The sequence below is a fragment of the Procambarus clarkii genome, chromosome 55, assembly GCF_040958095.1.
Source record: "Procambarus clarkii isolate CNS0578487 chromosome 55, FALCON_Pclarkii_2.0, whole genome shotgun sequence".
In the NCBI taxonomy this organism is placed as follows: domain Eukaryota; kingdom Metazoa; phylum Arthropoda; class Malacostraca; order Decapoda; family Cambaridae; genus Procambarus; species Procambarus clarkii.
The window spans coordinates 19,066,510-19,092,747 of NC_091204.1; the positions used below are offsets into that span (position 1 = coordinate 19,066,510).

The 26,238-nt window shown below is 43.8% G+C and overlaps 1 protein-coding gene across 1 annotated transcript in view; it reads right to left on the reverse strand.

The window, feature by feature from the left end:
• LOC123755418 (lachesin) overlaps positions 1-25,781 on the reverse strand; it is a 294,911-nt gene extending 269,130 nt beyond the window's left edge. Inside the window, exon 1 of the mRNA XM_045738066.2 lies at positions 24,922-25,781. Within this exon, the coding sequence (XP_045594022.1) occupies positions 24,922-25,252 (331 nt within the window). The 5' untranslated portion in view covers positions 25,253-25,781. The remainder of the gene's footprint in view (positions 1-24,921) is intronic.
• Positions 25,782-26,238: the final 457 nt, after the last annotated feature.

The window sequence follows — 26,238 nt, forward strand, 5'->3', positions numbered from 1 at the left end:
CCAATATAGTACATATGTGTGCTATACTAGGTCTAGGAATATTTAAGTTTGCATTTTAGTTGATTTATTAAAGAATTCTTTACTAGTCAGTATACAATTATCTAAAAGCTATGAACGTACGAATTCGTGACTATTGACGGCCGATACTATATGAACAGGAGGATGAGTTGCCTTAATTATTCATCCTCGTTCATATAATATTTTGCCTCAGGTGTCCCGTGGCAATATATACGAACCAGAGGGGGTGGTAATATCCACAGGGGTGGTAATATTCCTGGGGTGGTAATATCCACGGGGGCGCGGTAATACTCACAGGGGTGGTAATACCCACAGGGGCGCGGTAATACCCACAGGGGCGCGGTAATACCCACAGGGGCGCGGTAATACCCACAGGGGCGCGGTAATACTCACAGGGGTGGTAATACCCACAGGGGCGCGGTAATACCCACAGGGGCGCGGTAATACCCACAGGGACGCGGTAATACCCACAGGGACGCGGTAATACCCACAGGGGCGGGGTAATACCCACAGGGGCGGGGTAATACCCACAGGGGCGGGGTAATACCCACAGGGGCGGGGTAATACCCACAGGGGCGCGGTAATACCCACAGGGGCGCGGTAATACCCACAGGGGCGCGGTAATACCCACAGGGGCGCGGTAATACCCACAGGGGCGCGGTAATACCCACGGGGGCGCGGTAATACCCAAGGGGCCTCGTAGCCTGGTGGATAGCGCGCAGGACTCGTAATTCTGTGGCGCGGGTTCGATTCCCGCACGAGGCAGAAACAAATGGGCAAAGTTTCTTTCACCCTGAATGCCCCTGTTACCTAGCAGTAAATAGGTACCTGGGAGTTAGTCAGCTGTCACGGGCTGCTTCCTGGGGGTGGAGGCCTGGTCGAGGACCGGGCCGCGGGGACACTAAAGCCCCGAAATCATCTCAAGATAACCTCAAGATAACGGGGGCGCGGTAATACCCACGGGGGCGCGGTAATACCCACGGGGGCGCGGTAATACCCACGGGGGCGCGGTAATACCCACAGGGGCGCGGTAATACCCACAGGGGCGCGGTAATACCCACAGGGGCGAGGTAATACCCACAGGGGCGAGGTAATACCCACAGGGGCGCGGTAATACCCACAGGGGCGAGGTAATACCCACAGGGGCGCGGTAATACTCACAGGGGTGAGGTAATACCCACAGGGGCGCGGTAATACTCACAGGGGCGCGGTAATACCCACAGGGGCGGGGTAATACCCACAGGGGCGCAGTAATACTCACAGGGGCGCGGTAATACCCACAGGGGCGCGGTAATACTCACAGGGGCGCGGTAATACCCACAGGGGCGGGGTAATACCCACAGGGGCGCGGTAATACTCACAGGGGCGCGGTAATACCCACAGGGGCGCGGTAATACTCACAGGGGCGCGGTAATACCCACAGGGGCGCGGTAATACTCACAGGGGCGCGGTAATACCCACAGGGGCGGGGTAATACCCACAGGGGCGCGGTAATACTCACAGGGGCGCGGTAATACCCACAGGGGCGCAGTAATACCCACAGGGGCGCGGTAATACCCACAGGGGCGCGGTAATACTCACAGGGGCGCGGTAATACCCACAGGGGCGCAGTAATACCCACAGGGGCGCGGTAATACCCACAGGGGCGCGGTAATACCCACAGGGGCGCGGTAATACCCACAGGGGCGCGGTAATACTCACAGGGGCGCGGTAATACCCACAGGGGCGCGGTAATACTCACAGGGGCGCGGTAATACTCACAGGGGCGCGGTAATACTCACAGGGGCGCGGTAATACTCACAGGGGCGCGGTAATACTCACAGGGGCGCGGTAATACCCACAGGGGCGCAGTAATACTCACAGGGGCGCGGTAATACTCACAGGGGCGCGGTAATACTCACAGGGGCGCGGTAATACTCACAGGGGCGCGGTAATACTCACAGGGGCGCGGTAATACTCACAGGGGCCCGGATTGGCCTCGGTGTTTCGCCGCCACGAAAGAAAATGTGTAAATCTGCTTAGTCAAGTATTTTATATAGTTTCCAATTTCATGGTTTCTGGGAACCAAAAACATGACAGGCCTGGCTTTGTATGTGGGCGTGATGGTGTGGGCGTGGTGGTGTGGGCGTGGTGGTGTGGGCGTGATGGTGTGGGCGTGGTGGTGGTGCTTACCTAATCAACACTTCCCTACTAGTGGTCACAAGGATGTGAGATCTAACTCCTTATGTCCCGCCTCCAACACTTGGATCTGATGCTATATACGTTAAAATTTCTAACGTTCGAACTCTTTTTGAATCTGGCCTCATAGTTGTGGCTGGACGTTCCACAACCTCAAAGGTTTCCCCGGTCACTGTGAAACCTCACAATCACAACCTCACGGCCACTGTCACAACCTAATTCATTCGTTCACCACCCGTGAAGGGTATAAGTATTTCCCTTACATCCTTCGGCTCATTTGCGTGTCAGGCGTAGTGATTGTATGTGTACGGAACCAATGCATAGTCCTGGAACCAGTGCATAGTCCTGGAACCAATGCATAGTCCTGGAACCAGTGCATAGTCCTGGAACCAATGCATAGTCCTGGAACCAGTGCATAGTCCTGGAACCAATGCATAGTCCTGGAACCAGTGCATAGTCCTGGAACCAATGCATAGTCATGGAACCAGTGCATAGTCCTGGAACCAATGTATAGTCCTGGAACCAGTGCATAGTCCTGGAACCAATGCATAGTCCTGGAACCAGTGCATAGTCCTGGAACCAATGCACAATGCTGGAACCAATGCACAATGCTGGAACCAATGCATAGTCCTGGAACCCATGCATAGTCCTGGGAACCAATGCACCGTACTGGAACTAATCCCTAGTACTGGACATAAGTTACAATACTGGAACTACACTATGTACACATGCATATTTAATTCAGCAATAGTAGTGGAACTGAAATACCAGGACACCTGTCTGTAATGAAGACAAAATACTAGCGCTAAAGATGTTGAATTAGCAGAAAATATAAATTTTGTCTTCATCAGTCGTAATGTAGAGCATGTGGCTTGATGGTTTCCTTCACTGGTGTCGTTAACTCGTTAACTGGTGAGAGATCATCCCGCGGGGACCCCCCCCCCCCCGCTTAGGTCTGGATAACACTCTAGCACCCACTACGCCTGGTCGATGGTTAATTATTGTTAACCACCTTCAACACGGTCCGGAAGTTATTGATCCCTAGTGGTGTGTGTGTGTGTGTGTGTGTGTGTGTGTGTGTGTGTGTGTGTGTGTGTGTGTGTGTGTGTGTGTGTGTGTGTGTGTGTGTGTACTCACCTAGTTGTGGTTGCGGGGGTTGAGCTTTGGCTCTTTGGTCCCGCCTTTTAACAGTCAATCAACTGATGTAACAGATTCCTTGGCCTACTGGGCTCTGTCATATCTACATTTGAAACTGTGTATGGAGTCAATCACACACACACACACAATGTGTGTGTGTGTGTGTGTGTGTGTGTGTGTGTGTGTGTGTGTGTGTGTGTGTGTGTGTGTGTGTGTGTGTACTCACCTAACAGTGACTACGGGGATATGAGGTCTAGCTCTTTGTACCCCGCCCACTAGACCTGTTGCATTACAACTTAACTATTTTGTCGTTCAAATTCGTTCTAGACTCTGATATTAAAGTTGCGGATGGAGATGGCTTCCACAACTTCTTCTTTCAGTGTTTTCCACGTGTTGACTGCCCGAAAAGGGAGCGAATATTTCCCGGGATTTATTTGCTTTTCCAGCTTCCATTTGTGGCCTCTTGGCTTACTTTCTCTAAATTGGAAGAGGGCTATCTCTGTTCACCTTAACTATTCCCCTCATTATCTAGTATGTTGTGATCATGTCCACTCTGTTCTTTCTCTCCTCCAGGGTTCTGAAATGTACTTCCACTAGCTTGTTCTTGTATCTCTGGCCCAACCTTCTTGTAAAATTTTTTACTTTTTTAAGTTTTGGTATGCTTCAAAAGATGCGGATTCCAAGCCGGTGCAGCATATTCTAGCATTGGTCTAACCAGTGTTGTGTAGATTGCCCTGAAGGAGCCGTGATTTCGATACGATGTTCTTATGTTTGCCAGCGTCGCATATACTGCTGATGTTAGCCTGTCTGTGTGCTTCTGGTATCAATGTTGGATTTATATCCACTCCAAAATATTTTCGATTCCTATAGTTGCCTTCCCCTTAAGATCTAAATGCCTTCTGGTCTCCTCTCTCCCTTTTTCATCTACATTACCTTACATTTGTTGGGATTTAATTCCAGCAACCACTTCTTTAACCACTCCTGGAGTTTGTCTAGGTCTTCCTGTAAGCTCCTGTAGTCCTCTGGTTTAACAGCACTCATCAACTTCGCATCATCTATAAACACTGCCATGTCTGAGCTCGCGCTCTCGGGCACGTCGTTCACATAAATTAGGAACAACAGTGGTCTTAGGGCAGAGCCTTGTGGGCAACCTGTCCTTCAAAGAACGTAGCTTTTCGTTCGTATGCGTTACATAAGATCAAAAATTGTCGTACTAGACAATGGAAGCGGCTCGCGAAAGTGACGTACTGTCCCGTTTTCTCTTTTGGGTCCTCTGATAGGCTAGGAGAGAACACTTTAATATGCAACCTTTTCTCGCACTTGCTTACGGTCAATATTGGCTTATTTAATAAGTGCATATGTGACATACTAATTGATTGTGAATATTTTAGTTTACCTTGAAAAGCTTAACCTATACCTATCAACGGTATAGGTTAAGAAATAATTGTAATTAAGAAGCAATAAGATGTTTATCTTAACATACTAAGAAGGTTAGGTGAGGTCGGTGTTTTCTATGAAGCTTTTGAAGGTAAACTAAAATATTCACAATCAATTAGTATGTCACACATGCACTTATTAAATAAGCCAATATTGACTATAAGCAAGTGCGAGAACGGGTTGGTCTCGTAGCCGGTCCTGGTGGCATGCTCCACCATTCTCGGTCTGGTTACTTTCTCCAGCACTTTACAGGGAATACTTGTCAATGACACAGGGCTGGAGTTTAGTGCCTTCTTTCTATCACTTTTTTTTTAATATTAGGATATTGGTGTCTGCCTTTTCCCAGATTTCCGGGAGATTTCTTGTCTGCAGCATTTATTAAAAATATTAAATATTGGGTGACAAAAGTACTTCTGTAAACGTTTTCAATAGTCATAGTGAGATTATGTCTGGTCCCATTGACCTTGTCACATCTAGTCCCCCCCCCCGGTGCTTTCTTATTTCTTCGACAGTGGCTAGAATGTCATCCATTGTTTCTTCGGACCATTCATCTTGCAATCTTGATCTCCAAGTTTGTGATGGATCAAACGTGGATGGGGAAGGTTTTGGCATGAATGGGGTGGTGTTGAAGTGATTGCTGTAGGCGTGGTTGTGGTGGTGTAGGCATAGAGGTGGTGTAGGCATGGTGGTGATGTAGTTGTGGTGGTGTAGGCGTGGTGTTGGTGTAGGCATGGAGGTGGTGGTGTAGGCATGGTGGTGGTGTAGGCATGGTGGTGGAGTGGACGTGATGCCACCCCCAACTGCTCCATTATAAGAGGCGGCGGCCCGCCTGTTCTTAAGAAGAAGGACCTCTTCGTTTCCCCACCATTATGCCCGGGAGTGTTGCCAAGACTCACACGTATTATCCACAAATTCACAAGCAGTGACGCGGATAAAGGAAATTTATTACCACATTAAGAAACTCTTGGTTATGTTCAGTATACTTCACCTTTGGTTCTATATTGTAGTGAAGACATGTTGTTGGGAAATTACTTCACTTTCTCTCAAGTAAATGTATTAAGTATTTAGCTATAAACAAGATTAATATTTAATATTTGTTAATAAATCAGGTATTTCTGAATGTGATGACACGAGAAGAGCCTAATTTCGATTTTTATTGGCATCAAAATATATATTTTTACCTCCTAAAATTAAAGTATCTATTGGTACTATGGATTGAATATACTTATATATTAGTACGATTTGGTATCAGTCTTCTTTGTAGACATATATTACTGAATGTGACAAAAATGGTGAGATCAGTGATTCTAGCGCGAATCTTCATTATTTTCTTGTGATTTTCTTCACGTGAGAAGGTAGTGGAAAAATTAACTCTCAAAAACTCATTTTACAATTTAATTTAGGCCTGATACTCTCCAGTCCGGTCCAGTCTTCTGTTGTCGCTGTCTTTGTCGATTATATTGTTGGTGTTTGTCAGGATATCTCTGTAGATTATGTGGCTATGTGTAGAAATTACATGTTCCTTCACAAGGCCTTGCTGCTTGTGCATCGTTAGGCGCTATGAAATAAATGTTGTTGTTGCTTTGCCTATATATTGAGAGCGTCGGGGCCGACCGTCCCCAAGTGAGCATGTGAAGGTATAGACAACATTCTTCTCTATCAAGGGGCTTTGTTTGGTGTCAGGAGAGTTCTTCATGAGCTAGTTGGTAGTCTTCTTGCTCTTATAGTATAATAATTCAATCTTCTGGTTGGTGTCGGTAGGGGTCATTACTTCTTCAGGACTCTCTCACTTTGTGGACCGTGGATATATATACATTATAACCTCGACAAGGGGTGACAGTGTCACTCCAACTAGACCCCTGGGGGTCTAGTCGGAGGTGACACTGCCCAATCGCTACAAAAAACAATTCTTTATATGTGTCTTATTACCCTACTCTCACACACATTTGTGGGGCCTCACGGCTGAGTGGATAGCGCTTGGGGGTCGTAGTCCTAATGGCCCTGGTTCGATTTCCGACGAAGGCAGAAACAAATGGGCAGAGTTTCTTTCACCCAGATGCATCTGCCCATCTAGCAGTAAATAGGTACCTGGGAATTAGACAGCTACTACAGGCTGCTTCCTGGAGACGTGTGTGTGTGTGTTAGAGAGAGATATGTGTAGTAGATATAATAGAGGAAAATTAAATTGGTTAGAAAAGAGTGGTAAAAAAGCTAATAGTTCGAATCTGCAGACCCAAATAGTAAATACATATCACCCTCCCACCCACATACCACACCTATATACTTAACACTTTACTCTTCTTATATTACAAATATATGTAAAAATATTTAAGTTGTCTCTCAAACATCTCTAAGTTATTCAAGGAAATTTACATCACTTTCACAGGAACAATGAATATATATCCCAGCCTCTAAAAAAAAAAAAAAAATTCTTATAACCCAGGAGTTATTAATGCTGAATAGCATTGCATCTGTTACATCATAACAATAACATTATTCAATAACATTGAATAATAACTGGAGCTGCAACATTCTCGCCTCACTCAGCAACACTGCATGGTGAGGGCAACTGTGCTTGCATGCATGGTCAACCTTTTGCTAAGAACTTTCTAAGCGGTTTAAAGCTCTTATTGCGAGCACATCGGTGAGTTGAACGGTGACTTTTTTTTATCTAAAATTTAATTTTACGAAAAGTTATAAGTAAGCTTTACCTCTCATTTTTAATATGATGGTCTGGTCTGCATTTTGGCAAAAAGGAAATCGGAACGAATGGTTATTTAGCAAGTAATATGAAACTATTAATTTTGTGGCATAAAGTCTCGCTGAATATTACATGAAAACTGTAACAATAACATTGACAGTATTTTGTTCATCTTCCCACATTATTGTTATGACGGTTCAGCAAGAAATCAATATTTACGGGCCTTGATAGCTTGGATGTTCGTTTTTAGTATCAGATGAGTGTATGCCTGAATAATCTGTGTCAGGTGAGTGAGTGCTTGAGTATTCTGCGTCAGATGGGTGTATGCCTGAGTAATCTGTGTCAGATGAGTGAATGCCTGAGTATTCTGCATCAGATGAGTACCTGAGTAATGTGTCAGATGAGTGAGTGCACGAGTAATGTGTCATATGAGTGAGTGCCTGAGTATTCTGTGTCAGATGAGTGTATGCCTGAGTATTCTGTGTCAGATGAGTGAGTGCCTGAGTATTCTGTGTCAGATGAGTGAGTGCCTGAGTATTCTGCATCAGATGAGTGAGTACCAGGACAAGAAACAATTTAGACAAGCCAAAACTCTAAGCGAACAATAACAGGGTCCAATTCAACCAGTGTTTATTTATTTCGAGAATACAGATTACAAAATAAACTGTGTATTATATGCAGATCCACGACTTAGCTGCACTACTCTCGGGCGAGCAGACAAAGCCGGGTCATTACTCCCTGATCCAGCAAAGCTCCTCACAGCATCACAGTATAAAAGATAAAGATTAAGTTGTTGACACGAATTTTAACAACACAAAGCGTTCACTCGTGAAGCTTAGGCTGGCAGCAACCATGAGTGACGACTTGGGGGAGTAATAATGTTACCCTGAATGTGTTGCACAGAAAAGGAGGGGGTGAGATCTGCACTAGCACGCGCACTCACACACAGGCAGGACGAGATGTATGGGTAAGTCTCCTTACACCAATTGCCTCTGTTCACCTAGCAGTCATTAGGAACTGGGTGTTAGTCGACTGTTGAGTCGCATCCTGGGGAATGGTTAAATATAGTCGGAAGATTACACATGAAACATGCCGCAAGGCAAAGAAACTATAGCCACGAGGCCACTGCAAAGAGTGGGCCAGAAGGTCCCAGCGTTAAAAAAAAATAAAAAATAAAAAAATAAAGTTCATGCCCTAAGTCGAAGAGTGGATTCACGCCAAGACAATGTAATTACTTCATGCTTGTATGTACTCAAGACACACGTACGCATGCATACACCACACACACAAACACACGCGAACACACACACACACACACACACACACACACACACACACACACACACACACACACACACACACACACACACACACACACACACACAACACACACATACACAACACACTCACATGCTCTGCCTTGCTCAGGAATCTGTACACGAGTTGATTGACAGTTGAGAGGTGGGACCAAAGAGCCAGAGCTTAACCCCCACAAGCACAACTAGGTCAGTACAGAAGCAATGCAGAAGCAGTCAGAAGCAATGTCTACAGTGAAAGAAGTAGCCATGAAAGCAGCTACCTCACAGGAAGCAGTAAGGTTCACGAGTCAGCTGCTGGAGAGGAAAATATCAGTGGTCGCAGTGGGCATTTAAGAACAAGAAGGCTATAGTCAGACAGAATGGACAGCTAATGACAATGCAGCGAGAAAGATCCTAAATGGGTGATAGATGAAGGGGCTGAACAAAGCATAGCGGTGGTTTCCAGGCTAGGCTTGTACAACAAGGACAGAAACTGCCTGATAAAGATAGTGTTTACAAACGAGACCACAAATGAGTATTTTCTAGCAAGGAAGAGTCAACTGTTAAAAGTGAGAGGATACAACAAAAAAGTATCCACATTGCAACAATCCCCCGTACACTCTACAAAGCTACAAGCACCCATACACTCTGCAATGCTACAGTCACCAGCATTTAGTACAACAGTTTCTTGACGTTGGGAAACCTTAGGAGGACAGTTTGTACGAAGAGAAACTTTTGTAACTGACTCTAGCATCGCTTGAGAGGAGAAATAGGGGAATACATGATCATGACATAAGATATTTTCAGAAACCGACAGCGTGAACAAAGCCCGACATTGAAGGGATGAAAGTGTCGATCAAATAAACACCTTAGCACTTAGTGACGATGAACTAGGAAGCACTGTTGCCCGACTCTAGACATAGCTTCATGTATGGCCTACCATATACCACAGGAAATAAGGTAAACACACTACTGGATTATTGATCAATAAATTGGATTCGGCATCTGGGGCTCAATTAACACAACAAATATTTTATCCAGATTCTAAAGAAAACTAAATTTGATGATATATTAAAAAAAAAATATGATGAAATCTCTATTCTGAAAAGAAAGAATTGCTAGAAAAAATAATAAAGGTGGTGTGAGAAATTCTGCGTTCAGTTGAACTTGCAACAAAAATTCCAAATAATTTTGATATTCCTGCGGTAGAAATATACACCAATGGAGAAAAAACTATTGTTTGCCAGTGTTTGCATCTGCCCATTATATAATGCTTTGAAATAGAGAACAATTTTATATGCTATAAGACTACTCTGGTATAGTAATGCTCAAATTACAACCACCACAGTACAAGACTTGAAGGACAAGGTTTAGATAATCTTTGATAAAAAACAAATGAGCATTTTTTTACGTAATATGGAGGATGAGAACCAAATATCCCAAATTAATGAAAAAAACAAGTAATATATAAAGAAATAATTGATAAACAGAAGATAAAAATTTGGAGAAAGAATTTACACAATTGAATTAACAATGTGTTTGATTTAATGTTATATAATTTTAAGTGTGTGTATTAATTAATAGACTTAATGAAGTGAACTTAATTAGGCACATATAAATAAATTAAAACAGAAACACAGAAACAGATTAAAATGAAATATAGAAGATTTCCCATTACACCATAAATCAATTCCCATTACAAATAAACAAAAACAAAAAGGTAGAAAATCAGACGAGTTGTCACCCTAGATACTAAAGAAAATGTTAATGTGACGTTAATGAGTCGTTAATGAACGTTAATTCGACGTGAATGCACGATAATGTAACGTGAATGCCCGTTAATTCCACGTGAATGAACGTTATTGTGACGTGAATCTACGTTAATGTAACGTGAAATTTTCACTTCGTAAGATGTTGGGAAGGTTTACAACCAACAGTAGCCTCTCGGAGCTTTTACAAGCAAAATCGTTTATTGGATTTTGAGAAAGTTTTTAACTACCAGATCTTCAACCGTTGTTGAAAATTTTTACAATTTCATAAGATGTACGTTAACTAAAATGTAATGTTTAGGTGGTATTAGCTGTCTCGCTCGTACATAACTTGAGCACATTCTTAAACCTGCCTTTACCTTAAACCTGCCGTTACCTTACCTTAAACCTGCCTTTACCTTATACCTGCCGTTACCTTAAACCTGCCGTTACCTTAAACCTGCCTTTACCTTATACCTGCCGTTACCTTAAACCTGCCGTTACCTTAAACCTGCCGTTACCTTAAACCTGCCTTTACCGTAAACCTGCCGTTACCTTACCTTAAACCTGCCGTTACCTTACCTTAAACCTGCCGTTACCTTACCTTAAACCTGCCGTTACCGTAAACCTGCCGTTACCTTAAACCTGCCGTTACCTTAAACCTGCCGTTACCTTAAACCTGCCGTTACGTTAAACCTGCCGTTACCGTAAACCTGCCGTTACCGTAAACCTGCCTTTACCTTAAACCTGCCGTTACCTTGTGTTCATCCCGAGGCTCGACGCCCCCCGCGGCTCCGAGATGTTTATATTGAGTACAGGTTTAATATTTGTAAGCGATCCCAATAATTTTGGTGATTTATTGAATTGACTCCGGCAGTGCTAGATCTTTGCACGTTCTGCAGATCAGTTATTCCGCCGGCTGTGAACGAGGCCGTTGTAGCGCGACGGCCTTAACAGTTGCTTTTTGTTGCTTAGAAGTCAGGGGCCAGATTCACGAAAGCAGTTACGCAAGTACTTACGAACGTGTACATCTTTCCTCAATCTTTGACGGCTTTGGTTACATTTATTAAATAGTTTGCAAGTATGAAAACTTCCCATTTAACTGTTGTTATTGTTATAAACAGCCTCATGGTGCTTCGGAGCTCATTAACTGTTTAATAATTGTAAACAAAACCGCCAAAGATTGAGAAAAGATGTACAGGTTCGTAAGTGTTTGCGTAAGTGCTTTTCGTGAATCTGGTCCCAGGTCTTCTGACTTCTAAGTGATTTAAATCTAAATATGATTTAAATCTTTCGTATTGTTTTTTCCTTCAATAGTGTGACTTAACCGCGTTTTAAATACTCATGAAATTTATTTGTGTGTATAAGCTCAAATTTCTGACATTTGGCGAGGTCTATCATTCGCGAGACCAATAAAACACACGTTTATTAGTGTCCACCAAAACTCCGTCAGGCAAATACAAGAAATATGACCAACAAACACTGTAGTCCTTGTAAAAAACAAAAAGTGTTGACCAAACTTTGAGCCTAAATGTTTTTGCTGTGACCCGGGAACCTTCGGGAGGGAGAATGTAAAATACTGAAAAAAAAATCGTTTATCAAGAATGTCACAGTTACATGTTATTGAAAAATGTGGGAGGATGAGGCGCGCTGCCTCTCTCCGTCATGGCCGCCGTGGACAACCATGTCCAACACTTGAATACATTAATGCTATTCGATAGTTTGGCTTATCTTAGATAAAGATAATAAACTATACATACATGGAGGAAGGAAAGGGAACTATTAGGGAAAAGCGCCAAGGCATTACGACTATTTAGCACTTGGAAAGGGTGAAGATAAGAATTTAGGATGGAACGGAGGAAAGGAATGGTGCCCAACCACATGGACGGTCGAGGATTGAATGTCGACCTGCATGTAGCGACACCATCGCTCTACCGTCCAGCCCAAGTGGTTGGGCTCACATACACGGTACTATAGCGCTGTGGGCGACGAGTTGGACACTAACACCTCGCTAACCAAGTATAACGAACACAAACTTAAAAAGGTCTACAGTACCGTTTACCGTGTACCGTACACTTCGTAACACATGTTTAAGATTGGGTTTAAATCCCATCAACTGCGGAAAGGGTATTAAGACCGTCATACTAGTTCACTAATCAACCAGTAACTGTACTGTAGTTTCGATGTAATTACCTGAAGTTAGACTTAGCGGAGTGTAAGCCGTTGTTAGCCTCCTTGCTCTCCCCAACCTCACAAAATGAAATGAGTTGAATCTAAGTACCACAATAATGACTGAATTATTCGACCTGAGGATAACGGCTCGTGACATCAGACTTCAGATTTGGATCTCTTGTTGTGATAGGCCAGCCAGCCCTCACACAGTCCAGAATGATGCACGAAAAAAGTTTTATAACAGTAAAATCACAATCAGCTCACAACATGGCTTGTTGGACTGTATAACAGTTGTTAGCGAGGATTGGTGCTCAGGTACTGTTAGCGAGGATGAACGCTCAGGTACCGTTAGTGAGGATTGGCGCTCAGGAACTGTTGGCGAGGATTGGCGCTCAGGTATTGTTAGCGAGGATTGGCGCTCAGGTATTGTTAGCGAGGATTGGCGCTCAGGTATTGTTAGCGAGGATTGGCGCTCAGGAATTGTTAGCGAGGATTGGCGCTCAGGTATTGTTAGCGAGGATTGGCGCTCAGGTATTGTTAGCGAGGATTGGCGCTCAGGTATTGTTAGCGAGGATTGGCGCTCAGGTATTCTTAGCGAAGATTGGTGCTCAGGTATTGTTAGCGAAGATTGGTGCTCAGGTATTGTTAGCGAAGATTGGTGCTCAGGTATTGTTAGCGAAGATTGGCGCTCAGGTATTGTTAGCGAAGATTGGTGCTCAGGTATTGTTAGCGAAGATTGGCGCTCAGGTATTGTTAGCGAGGATGAACGCTCAGGTACTCTTAGCGAGGATGAACGCTCAGGTACCGTTAGTGAGGATTGGCGCTCAGGTACTGTTAGCGAGGATTGGCGCTCAGGTATTGTTAGCGAGGATTGGCGCTCAGGTATTGTTAGCGAGGATTGGCGATCAGGTATTAGCGAGGATTGGCGCTCAGGTATTGTTAGCGAGGATTGGCGCTCAGGTATTGTTAGCGAGGATTGGCGATCAGGTATTAGCGAGGATTGGCGCTCAGGTATTGTTAGCGAGGATTGGCGCTCAGGTATTGTTAGCGAGGATTGGCGCTCAGGTATTGTTAGCGAGGATTGGCGCTCAGGTATTGTTAGCGAGGATTGGCGCTCAGGTATTGTTAGCGAGGATTGGCGCTCAGGTATTGTTAGCGAGGATTGGCGCTCAGGTATTGTTAGCGAAGATTGGTGCTCAGGTATTGTTAGCGAAGATTGGTGCTCAGGTATTGTTAGCGAAGATTGGTGCTCAGGTATTGTTAGCGAAGATTGGTGCTCAGGTATTGTTAGCGAAGATTGGTGCTCAGGTATTGTTAGCGAGGATTGGCGCTCAGGTATTGTTAGCGAGGATTGGCGCTCAGGTATTGTTAGCGAGGATTGGCGCTCAGGTATTGTTAGCGAGGATTGGCGCTCAGGTATTGTTAGCGAAGATTGGTGCTCAGGTATTGTTAGCGAAGATTGGTGCTCAGGTATTGTTAGCGAAGATTGGTGCTCAGGTATTGTTAGCGAAGATTGGTGCTCAGGTATTGTTAGCGAAGATTGGTGCTCAGGTATTGTTAGCGAAGATTGGCGCTCAGGTATTGTTAGCGAAGATTGGCGCTCAGGTATTGTTAGCGAAGATTGGTGCTCAGGTATTGTTAGCGAAGATTGGCGCTCAGGTATTGTTAGCGAAGATTGGTGCTCAGGTATTGTTAGCGAAGATTGGCGCTCAGGTATTGTTAGCGAGGATGAACGCTCAGGTACTCTTAGTGAGGATGAACGCTCAGGTACTGTTAGCGAGGATGAACGCTCAGGTACTCTTAGTGAGGATGAACGCTCAGGTATTGTTAGCGAGGATGAACGCTCAGGTACTCTTAGTGAGGATGAACGCTCAGGTACTGTTAGCGAGGATGAACGCTCAGGTACTGTTAGCGAGGATGAACGCTCAGGTACTGTTAGCGAGGATGAACGCTCAGGTACTGTTAGCGCGGATGAACGCTCAGGTACTCTTAGTGAGGATGAACGCTCAGGCACTGTTAGCGAAGATGAACGCTCAGGCACTGTTAGCGAAGATGAACGCTCAGGTACTGTTAGCGAAGATGAACGCTCAGGTACTGTTAGCGAAGATGAACGCTCAGGTACTGTTAGCGAAGATGAACGCTCAGGTACTGTTAGCGAAGATGAACGCTCAGGTACTGTTAGCGCGGATGAACGCTCAGGTACTGTTAGCGCGGATGAACGCTCAGGTACTGTTAGCGCGGATGAACGCTCAGGTACTGTTAGCGAAGATGAACGCTCAGGCACTGTTAGCGAGGATGAACGCTCAGGTACTGTTAGCGAAGATGAACGCTCAGGTACTGTTATCGGGGATGAACGCTCAGGTACTGTTATCGGGGATGAACGCTCAGGTACTGTTAGCGCGGATGAACGCTCAGGTACTGTTAGCGAGGATGAACGCTCAGGTACTGTTAGCGAGAATGAACGCTCAGGCACTGTTAGCGAAGATGAACGCTCAGGTACTGTTATCGGGGATGAACGCTCAGGTACTGTTAGCGAAGATGAGGTCTCAGATTTTATCGACTATGACGATTGCTGCCTTGCGAATTTCGTAGTTGAAATGCCTAAATCTTAGGCCTAACACCCAACCTTAACCAAGGTAAACACTTAGTCGTGATGTGAACGTGCACAGCAAATTGATCAGCGCTTAACTTAACATGTAGCAACGACAAGCGCTTAATTCTCTCTTTGTTGTTGTTTAGCGATGATGACTGCTGTTGTATGGACATTGTGAAGATTAATTCATAATAATAATAATTGAAAGGACTAGCGCTTAACTTAGGACATACTTATGTTCTAAGCGTAGTTAAGCTTAACACTTAATTATTTTGAAAAAGGTTAAGCGCTCATTTATGAACTTAACGAAACAAATATTTCATATATTTAGCGAGGATAAGTAATTATCCTTCAGTTCAATGAAGGAAATGAGTGAGTTTATGAGGATAAGCGGTGATTTACAGGCTTAGCGAAGGTAAACGATGTTTGAACGAAGGAAAAATACAATTTGGTCAATAGGTTTGGGAGAAAGTCAATTCCTTTCCCCTAATGAGTTTGATTGTTGATTTACGCTTCAGTTATAAACAAGTTAATCAACGTCACTTGTACAAGTGAAGCGTATCCCGCGTCCCGCCCTTGTTTTGTTTATTGGTTGTCTTTTTAGTACTATTAATAATTATTTTACTCCAGCTGAGGATGGAGCTCGGGTACCTAGTGGTTCCTGTTGGTGTTGGTTGTAATTACCAATAATTTGTTTCAATTTTCGATACTTTCATAATCATTTTACGATTATTATTATATGTATTAATATATTTACTGGCATATGTAAACCATATAAACAAACACACACACACACACACACACACACACACACACACACACACACACACACACACACACACGTGCCTAGATGACGAAACACCATGAGCGTAGCTCTCCCTGTAACTACATTTAGGTAATTTCACTTAGGTAATTACACACAGGTCAAACGTACTCGCGGCCGATCGGAGAGCGCTCGGTGATCATCGGTCTAAGAGCCCAGGTCCTATTCCCGGTGTAGACAGAAACAAATGGACAGAATATCACCCTGATGTTCACCTAACAGTAAATAAGTACCTGGGAGTTAGACAGCTGATACGGGCTGTGTGGGGAGGTGTGTGTGTGTGTGTGAGAGAGAGAATTATATGCACTAGATATGATAGACAAAGCCATATGTAGACACGTCCGACTTCTCCTGTGTTTCAGGCTACAAGCCAGCCTGAAACACACGTAAGCCAGGCGCAAGTTGTGTGTGAAGGTCGGTTTTGAACCGTCGGGCTGAGCCCACTATTTTTTTTATTTATTTTTTTTTTGGGTTAGAGTAATTACCCGCACTTGACTTCATAGACCTGGTGAGTCAGTGTAGCATTATACTGGACCTCCGAGACCTGTTGAGTCAGTGTAGCAGCATTATACTGGCTTTCTTAGACCTGGCGAGTCAGTTTAGCATTATACTGGAGTTCCTAGACCTGGTGAGTCAAGATAGCAGTATTATGCTAGACTTTCTAACTAAGTTTGTCATATTAAACTTTTCGCACTGATCTTTCAAGTGGACATTCTTGCTTAAAATTTCTTATAATAGTTAATTTATTTCTCCATTGGAAGCTCATGACACGCAACTTTATAAATATTATCATTGCTAAGATTAACGAATTTTGCTTGTTCGTAAAAACTTAAGAAAATAGTTTGACGCTTATTGTGGAATTAAACACTAATTGTTAATCAAGTAACATTACTGACGTATGTGCAAGCAAGTCTCCTACTAATATTTAGAGACAAATCGAGAGGAAATCACAACTGATCTGTTTAGCGAAACATCGGAATTTTTCCTTTTAACGAGGAGTTCTCATTGGTCATTAATGACCGAAGAAACGCTTGTTACTCAGTTTCCAAGGAAGAAGTTTGTTATAATTAAGCTGTAAAAATTTTGTTATCAGCTTGGTGAGGATTTTTTAAGCAGGGTAGAGAGATAAGTTAATAAACTGCGGGCAAAATCTCCCGAGGTTGTAGTGAAGGTCGTTCTTTCTTTACTACAACATTTGGCTTTTGGATTAATGTCTGTCAACCTCTCGAGTATTAAGGCCACCGAAATAGTTTACTGACCAACCAATTGAGGCAGTTAAGCAAGTGCCAGCTGTGTCTGGGTACAAGTGACAGGATGAACAACCCAGCGGGGTTTCTTCCTATTGGGGAGTGTTGTACACGCTGCTATGGCGGTGTGTCCACTCACAAGATGAGTGACGCTGCCCAATAAACTCGCCCCTCGGGGCAAAATTTATATTTAAACCAACCAAGTTTACGTTAGCTCTGTTTATAGTAAACTAAGGACGTATACACCGAGAGGTTCCGTATATATTATAGTTTGAATACCGCTCGAGTTATACAATACCTTAAGCCTCCGATGAACTAAAGAGAAAGGAAAGTGATAGCATGTACTTGAGTTTTAGTTTAGTGAAACAGATAATCCTTTTGTAGCCAGCTTTCATCAACAAAGACCAAAGTCCATTCAATGCACCCTCCAAACCCACTGTTTATGAATGAAAAGCAGTTTACACACGACTGACAACTGATGACATTTGAACACTTCTCGAATAAGTGATTCACTGACGACTTTTCTTTCGAACCACAACGCTGTAAATGCTTCACCCACGTACTTCAAATACAAATAATCACCAACAGAACCTAACCACTTAACCTAACCAGGGCCTAAATATACACTTTATGCTAATAGATTATAAGTTTTCTCAAATATGAATTACTTTATTGTTTGAATGAACAGTATGTTAAAAGTAATGAAGGCGTCTTTGGGGTCGACCGCTGGATGGAATGGACTTGATCCGAGGACGGGTTGATCGTTTGATAACGTTAGTTACAACATAAAGATGTTATTTTCGTCACAGGAAGCATAATACTCAATGTTCTATTCAGGTGCGCAATGAACGAACCTCAATATGTTTACATATTCACGTATATTTAGCTAGGTGTGTTGTTGTGGGGTGTGTGGGGGGGGGGGACGAGGGCTGCCCGGGGGGGCCAGATTCACGAAGCAGTTAAGGAAGCACTTACGAACGTGTACATCTTTTCTCAATCTTTGGCTACTTTGTTTACAATTATTAAACAGTTAATGAGCTCCGAAGCACCAGAAGGCTGTTTATAACAATAACAACAGTTGATTGGGAAGTTCTCATGCTTGTAAACTGTTTAATAAATGTAACCAAAACCGTCAAAGATCGAAGAAAGATGTACACGTTCGTAAGTACTTACGTAACTGCTTCGTGAATCTGGCCCCAGGTCTGTGTCTGTGTGTGTGTGCGCGTCCTGGTCTATCTGTCAGTAGTCATCTCTCCCACAACTCATATACACACACGTTCTTCACCTGAACGGGACGGGCTCACCATAGCCTGTGCCACTTGCCCCGTTCCTGTGCCAGGTAAGTTACGGGCTCACCATAGCCCGTGTTACTTGGAACTTGTTCCGAGTAGCTGAATCTATAACATCATCATCATCTCCCGAACAGTCCTTACGGAAACGCACCAGTCCCTCCCGCCGCCCCCCCACACACACAATAAGGGGCAGATACAGAACAGGTCTTTAGATATTATCATTTGTCACTTCATGGTAATCAGAGAGATGTATATTGCTTCTCAGAGTGTAAACACACAGCTCACCTTAGTCCAGGAATATGTTCTGGTCTAAAGTATACTTTCAGCTCCGCCGGAAAGCTCTTGTGGTGGTCTTAATAACCGCGGCTGACAGTCCTGAAGCCCAACACCAAACTCCAAGTAAATCATTTAATTGGTTTAAATAGGAAGGTCTGGACGACTTGACTGTTGCTAACTAGAATACTTAATTTTCCTGTTTAATGATTATATTTAAAAAAAATAATAATTAGCCAAAGCTAGCTGCAACCAGTGAAGCAGAAATCAAACTTTATCTTCACTTTATTAATTTATGTTTAAAAAAAACTTTTATTTACGATATTAAGTGTAATGAATAATGAAATTACAATAATTAAATATAATTAAAACAACTTTTAACAAATGTTTAAATTGACCCAATTATTCTGCGCCGAGGACGGAAATCCAGTATTTAGTTTAGCGAGTGAGTATTGAGAGTGTTCGCTATTCTAGCGAGAATAGCGAAGATTAACGAGATAAAAAATTGAGATTAGCGGAGGGAGAGAGAGCAGCACCCTGGCGACGAGCGGGTGTTTGCGCTTACTTTTCCTTGTTCAAGGGAGGTGTGCAGTTAAGGCTGAAACACACCCTTTTACTTTCATTATTCACAACAGAATTATATTTTAAGCTGAATGTGAAAGAGTTGTATATTCCTTAACGGAAGAAATACAATTCATTCTTTGAGAATTAGACCAGCCTCAATTTCGAGTCTAACTCTTCTACTCATTTCCTGAATGATTTGCAAGTGTGTTTAATAGGAGACGAAAGAAATTGTTGTAAAGCGGTGGTCTTTCCTCATACATCCTCACACGTTCTCTCACATCCTCACACTTCCTCTCACATCCTCACACATCCTCACACTTCCTCACACATCCTCACACTTCCTCACACATCCTCACACATCCTCACACATCCTCACACTTCCTCACATTTCCTCACACTTCCTCGCACATCTTCACACTTCCTCGCACATCCTCACACTTCCTCACACATCCTCACACATCCTCACATTTCCTCACACATCCTCACACTTCCTCACACTTCCTCACACATCCTCACATCCTCACACTTCCTCACATTTCCTCACACATCCTCACACTTCCTCGCACATCCTCACACTTCCTCGCACATCCTCACACTTCCTCGCACATCCTCACACTTCCTCGCACTTTTCCTTACACATCCTCAGACAGGTGCTAGTGAACCTTGCGAGTGTTGTCTGGGTCACACTAACAACCTTCACCTGTAACAACCTTGGTAACAACCCCCAACCTTCACTAATAACCCGGAGACAGAGCATCCCGGTCATCCCGCCGGGCTGTGATGGCTGGGATAAAGTTGACGCATTGCGGCTGGAAGATTAGTGGCGTAATTCGTCTACTAATGGCGAAGTAAACAGAGGCATCAGGAGGAAACGTTCGCAAGGTAATGGTAATTATCAGGAGAAAGCGGCAAGCCATTACGACTGCATGGCACTTGGAAGGGGTCAGGCTAAGGGTTTGGGATGGGACGGGGGGAATGAATGGTGTCCAACTACTTGGACGGATGGGGATTGAACGCCGATCAGCAAGAAGCGAAAATGTTGCACTACCGTCCGTAATGGACGGTAGTGCAACATTTTCGCTTCTTGCTGATCGGCGTTCAATCCCCATCCGTCCAAGTAGTTGGACACCATTCATTCCCACCGTGCCTACATGTCTCGACCTGCCAGGGAATCACATCTGGGAAGTTTCGGTTGTGAGGCGACTGCGCAGCCCACTGCACTACGGGTCACATCAGATAAGGAGAAGCACCCATGACTCTTATCTTTAATTAAATTAAAATGAAACAAAAAACTATCATGAATTCGAGATTGTTTAAGTTTTTATGTTCTCTTGTTCAAACATGTTCAACCCACACAGTTTATTCCCAGGAATCCGATCATTATTTTGTTGTTCAACTATTTATCATATTCGGATAAATAAATGTAACCAATAACATTTGTAATCAGGGGGGAGGAGAGAGGGTTCATCATGGGCAGGACGGCTACACAGCCACATGCCCACTACACCGTCTCCGGGTATGTAGTACCCACCTGTGACAACACACCTCAGCGCCCAGATTCCAATAATCTAGTTCCGGGAAAGATTAACATGCACTGAACGTCACAACAGATTTTTCCTGAACGCATTTTGAACAGAAATTTCCGGGTGAAATGTGACTACAGCTGTCCTGAGGAAACAAGGTGTTCCGGTTAACCATCCAAAAGGAAGCTGTGACTCTCTTTTTTCTTATATATATATATATATATATATATATATATATATATATATATATATATATATATATATATATATATATATATATATATATATATATATATATATAATGCATTTTTTTTTCTCATGCATACGCGTAACCCTAATCAGTTCTTAGCTGAGATTGGAAGGTATTAACACCACGCTGAAGGGAGCGAGTATGAGTCCCAGACCATTTACTACCATACCAACTTAACCAATCCTAATCCAGCCATTTCGAAACCAATCCAACCAATTCCTGGCCAATCCAACTTATTCTCGGCCAAATCTTAACCAGCCCCATCTAACCCAACCCAAGTTAACCCAGCTAAACGTAACGGCCAACCAACCCATCCCAACCCACTCAGCAAAAATGAGATCTTGCTGCTTGGAGGAAATATTATAGATGATTATAGATGGAGAAAATGTAACCATTTAGGGACGATATTAACAAGACGTTTGCGTCTAACAGTAATAGCCGAGCCTGGGGAAAGAATCTAAGCTGAAGAGAAAAAGACAGTTACTAATTAAAATTTTATTATAAAACCAGATAGCGGATAGAGGTACGTTATCTATCCAATATTTTAAGTCTTTGTTATACTGAGGAAAGATAACATCAGGCGCTGCCGCAGTTATCAAAATGTCTTCGGCCCAAACACCTTACAAAAACCAACGGGTCCGAGCGATCGCGCTATTACATTGCATTGTTTATTGCATACAAGTGATCACCGTTGAAGCCAAAATGGTCTATCATCTCACGGCTGACACTGACGAGCCCAACACGGCAAGATTATCCCGTCTTGATGACGGCCGGTAGAGCGTCTTATCCTTAGACGAGTGTCTAACTTCCGCTTTACGTAAATATCTATTGTACATAGAGGCTTGTCATACAACATGTCATAAAGGTGCATTTCACTTTATTATCTTCATAAGTTTATATATATATGATATACTTTATTCAGTCATACGCAGTTTCACGTGAAATATTATACATTTCCGTTCATTCACTTTCTTACGTGTCTTTATAGATAAAGCATTTATGGCATAAAATTGCTTTTTTAAATTTAAAACCTAAAAAAAATATGAAGCTCTTTATTGTTTAGAGAGCAGAAGACTCTAAGTCCTAATATATTAAACTAAAAACTTAAAGTAACAGTTTTTTTAATTACATCTTAAATGAAAACAACAACTGATTTGAAGACATGACTTCAACGACAACAATCAAAATATCAGTGATACAAGAAGGTGGGCGATAGCTTCCTTCAAACCTTACTTCCGGTGATATTGAAGGAAACTTCCTAAGTTCTTAATTCCGGTGATATCTTGACGGTAACTTCCTAAATATCTTACTTACGGTGATATCTTGACGGTAACTTCCTAAATATCTTACTTTCGGTGCTATCTTGACGGTAACTTCCTAAATATCTTGATGGTAACTTCCTAAATATCTTGCTTACGGTGATATCTTGACGGTAACTTCCTAAATATCTTACTTACGATGATATATTGAGGTAACTTCCTAAATTTCTTTGACGGTAACGTCCCAAATTTCTTATTTACGGTGATATATTGACGGTAACTTCCTCCAGAGAGTATGACGTTGACTACAATGGTCGCATATAATTATTGGAACCGACGCCTTAAGGTCATTGACATTATATTTGTGCATTGTGTTTAAATGTCGGGTTAGGTTATTAATTATAATTATTTGTTTTCGTTGACACTGACTGCAGGTCACACCACTGACTGCAGGTCACACTGGCTGCAGGTCACACTGCAGGTCACACCACTGACTGCAGGTCACACTGTAGGTCACACCACTGACTGCAGGTCACACTGGCTGCAGGTCACACTGTAGGTCACACTGTAGGTCACACCACTGACCAAACATTCGCGATATAAGATTTTAATAATGTTGCGACACACACCTTTCTGTGTCTCATCTGACGCAAAGATGAGGTAAGCAGAGCGTTGTGAGGAGTAGCGCGCTGTTTCTTACACCTCTGTGACTACAGACAATTTGTTTCAGCCTCGAGATTAAGCGAGATGCGTCTCAGTGCTCAGCCCGGCCGCTTACTGTGCCTAGGAGCACTGTACTCGTGCACAGTCTCGCTGAAGTAGTTTTTTCAATGAAAGAATACAATACTGTCGTTGCTTCCTGTGGTAATATGTCAATGCCGACTTTTACCCATACTGTGCAGCACACTATCTCTGGGATCACTGACCCCATACTGTGCAGCACGTTAGGATTACTGACCCCATACTGTGCAGCACATTAGGATTACTGACCCCATACTGTGCAGCACACTATCTCTAGGATCACTGACCCCATACTGTGCAGCACACTATCTCTGGGATCACTGACCCCATACTGTGCAGCACAATATCTCTGGGATCACTGACCCCATACTGTGCAGCACAATATCTCTGGGAATATTGTTCATATGGTTAATGTTGCCCACATCAATACAATAATATTTCTCCACAGTAGGACGTGAATATTTCCCACAGTAGGACGTAAATATTTCCCACAGTAGGACGTGAATATTACCCACAGCAAGACGTGAATATTACCCATGGCAGGACGTGAATATTACCCACAGCAAGACGTGAATATTACCCACAGCAAGACGTGAATATTTCCCACAGTAGGACGTAAATATTTCCCACAGTAGGACGTAAATATTTCCCACAGTAGGACGTAAATATTTCCCACAGTAGGACGTAAATATTTCCCACGATAGGACGTAAATATTTCCCACAGTAGGACGTAAATATTTCCCATAGTAGGACGTAAATATAACTCACAGCAAAACATGAATATTACCTACAGTAAGTAGTGAAAATTCCCCACAGCAGAACGCGAATATTATTCATAGCTGGACGTGAATATTGATAAGAGAAAGACGTGAATATTACCCAGAGTAGGACAGGAATATTATCCACAGCAGGATGTGAATATTACCCACAGTAGGACGTGAATATTACCCACAGTAGGACAGGAATATTACCCACAGAAGGACGTTAATATTACCCGTAACAGGACAATACTATTACCAGCGGCATGACGTAAATTAATTATTCACAGGAGGGCGTGAATATTACCAACAACAAGACGTTAATATTTCTCAATATGCCATAAATATTCTCGGTTGTAGAATGTTAATATTCACCCACAGCAGAACGTGAGTATTCCCCACAGTAGGACGTGAGTATTCCCCACAGCAGGACGTGAGTATTCTCCACAGTAGGACGTGAGTATTCCCCACAGTAGGACGTGAGTATTCCCCACAGCAGGACGTGAGTATTCCCCACAGCAGGACGTGAGTATTCCCCACAGCAGGACGTGAGTATTCCCCACAGCAGGACGTGAGTATTCCCCACAGCAGGACGTGAGTATTCCCCACAGCAGGACGTGAGTATTCCTCACAGTAGGACGTGAGTATTCCCCACAGTAGGACGTGAATATTCCCCACAGTAGGATGTGAGTATTCCCCACAGCAGGACGTGAGTATTCCCCACAGCAGGACGTGAGTATTCCCCACAGCAGGACGTGAGTATTCCCCACAGCAGGACGTGAGTGTTCCCCACCGCAGGACGTGAGTATTCCTCAGCAGCTACCAGTATTATCACGTGTTACAATGAATACAACAGTGTAGGCGGCGTAAGAATCCACATGATGAGCACATGCGTATACGGGAGCCTACCTTTGGTGGCGGCGGCGACTTGGAGAAGAGTTGAACTCACTAGGGCGGCGAGGGCCACGCCGACCCAGGCGGCACCCCTCTGGGGGCCCGGTCTGGGACCCCCGGTACCCCGGAGGCACATCCCCGACCTGGGCGTCCTGCTATCCTTAGGGCACATCTCCAGCTTGGGATCTGTAGAGCACATCTCTGGCCTGGGATCCATAAGGCACGCCATCGGCCTTGGTTCCATGAGGCATCTCACTGGTCTGAGTAGTCCCCTGTCATTCCGGGAGCACATCCCAGGCCTGGGCCTCCTGGAGCACATCCCCGGCCTGGGCCCCTTGGGGCACATCCCTGGCCCGCGAAGCCTGAAGCCCTCTGATGGCTTTTCTCGCCAATCGAGTAAATGACGGTAGAAATTGGCTTCTTCTCGATAATATTGGAGCACAAACGAGAGGGCTGTATTTACAATTATGTCTATATAACTACTGATGATTGTAAGAAGTATTTTTTAGCTTTCACACTGATTACTATTTTGATCTATATAATCGCTTCATCTAATCTGCCGCAACTTATCTTTTCGTTACTGGCATTTAAAATTCCTCGAGGAAATAGATATTTTGACTAAATTTCACAAGAAGCACTTCTCTTTCCCCCAAACTTCGGAATATGAAGTTTTTGACGTTAACATATATGTAAACTACACACTCCCGCGAAACCTACGTATGCACAAATGCAAATATTGTGGAGGTGGAAGTTTAGCGGGCGACCCGAGACCATAGTGGACTGGCAGGGGGAGGGTGGTTTAGCGAGGCGTGCAGAGAGTGGCGGGAGCGAGCGTGAGCCGCGCCAGCAGCAGTGTCTGTACTCCACGCCGATGTGACGCCGACTGAGTGAGAGCGACGCGAGCACTACTACATATGAGGCAGCGATGGGTGTCGACGCGCGAGATTTGTTGCCCCTGAAACAGGCAAGATGTACACAGAGCCTGAGAAGACGTCACTCTCACCATCATCATCTCACCATCTCACTGTAACCTCTACTCTCACCATCAGCACTACTCTCACTGTAACCTCTACTCTCACCATCTGCACTACTCTCACTGTAACCTCTACTCTCACCATCAGCACTACTCCCACTGTAACCTCTACTCTCACCATCTGCACTACTCTCACTGTAACCTCTACTCTCACCATCAGCACTACTCCCACTGTAACCTCTACTCTCACCATCTGCACTACTCTCACTGTAACCTCTACTCTCACCATCTGCAGATGGTGAGGCTGTGGCTCGCTGAGTGACGCTGCCAGCTGTACAGGTGGTGTGGCTGTGTGGAAT